Source organism: Lepidothrix coronata, unplaced genomic scaffold (genome assembly GCF_001604755.1).
Source record: "Lepidothrix coronata isolate B3197 unplaced genomic scaffold, Lepidothrix_coronata-1.0 Scaffold1178, whole genome shotgun sequence".
NCBI lineage: Eukaryota > Metazoa > Chordata > Aves > Passeriformes > Pipridae > Lepidothrix > Lepidothrix coronata.
The window spans coordinates 7,345-8,624 of NW_016691358.1; the positions used below are offsets into that span (position 1 = coordinate 7,345).

Sequence of the window (1,280 nt, forward strand, 5' to 3'; positions counted from 1 at the left end):
ACCTCCTGGACGTCGAGGGGTCAGTGGGGACCCCCCCCGTGATTCCCGGGATGGATCCAGCCCTGAGGGAAAGGGGGGAGAGGGAGGGAAGCACCTGAGAGAGCCCGAGGTCCAACATTCCAGCGTCGGGAGCCCACCCTGGGGGTCTCCTGGGGGCTGAATCCCAACCTGGATTCCTCTCCGGGCTCTGTCCTACCATGGGAAGGGATGAATGCCTTGGACCCCCCCAGATCCCAGTCTCGGGAGCAGATTTGGCAGCTGAGCCCACCCTGGGGGTCCCCCGGGCGCTGAATCCCAACCCGAATCCCACCCCAGGCTCCGTCCCGTTTTGGAGAGGGAAAAGCAGGTTTTCCAGCACCTCGGAGCCCCCAAATCCCAGACTCCAGTCCTGGAGGGGGGAGGCTCTGAATCCCAACCCAGGGATCCCAACCCAGGGATCCCAACCTGAATCCTAACCCAGGGAGAAGCAGCTTTCCCTGCCCCTCGGAGCCCCTGAATCCCAAATCCCAGACTCCAGTCCTGGGGGGGGACGCTCTGAATCCCAACCCGGGGATCCCAACCCGAATCCCAACCCAGGGATCCCAACCCAGGGATCCCAACCCAGGGATCCCAACCCAGGGAGCAGCAGCTTTCCCCACCCCTCAGAGCCCCCAAATCCCAGACTCCAGTCCTGGGGGAGGCTCTGAATCCCAACCCAGGGATTCCAGGCCCCTCAGATCCCCGGAATCCCAACTCCCAGCCCCTCCATCCCACTTTAACCCTCTCCCTTTTCCCTCCCCCAGGCTGGAGCAGGACCCCCCCCCTCCTCCTCCTCCTCCGCCCTCCTCCGACCCTTCTCCCTACGGGAAGTGCTCCCGGACCTTCATCTCCTTCAGCGACGACGAGACCTTCGAGCGCTTCTTCCCGAAATCCAAACCCCCCCGGCTGCCGGTGCGGGAGCTGTGCCCGGTGACCCACCGGCCGGCCCTGTACCGGGACCCCGTCACCGACATTCCCTACTCCAGCATCCGCGCCTTCCGCATCATCCGCGAGGCCTACAAGAAGTACATCACGGCCCACGGCCTGCCCGGAGCCTCCCTGGGAATTCCGGCGCCTCCCGACCCCGGAGCCGCTCCCGGAGGAGCCGGAGCGGCCGCGGCCCGGCCGGGGAGGCAGAAGATCGTCATCAAACAGAGCGTTCCCAGCGCCTGAGCCCAGGGAATGGCGGGAGAATGGTGGGATAACGGTGGGATAATGGTGGGATAACGGCGGGATAATGGTGGGGAGGGAGCGGGAGAACG

General features: G+C 65.4%; 1 protein-coding gene across 1 annotated transcript in view; it reads left to right on the plus strand.

Annotated features, from left to right (window-relative positions):
- Nucleotides 1–2: 2 nt before the first annotated feature.
- VPS72 (vacuolar protein sorting 72 homolog) overlaps nucleotides 3–1,280 on the plus strand; it is a gene marked incomplete at its 5' end in the record, with an annotated part of 3,544 nt that continues 2,266 nt past the window's right edge. The window contains 2 exons of the mRNA XM_017840197.1: nucleotides 3–19; nucleotides 783–1,280. Coding sequence (XP_017695686.1) covers nucleotides 3–19; nucleotides 783–1,191 — 426 coding nt within the window. The remainder of the gene's footprint in view (nucleotides 20–782) is intronic.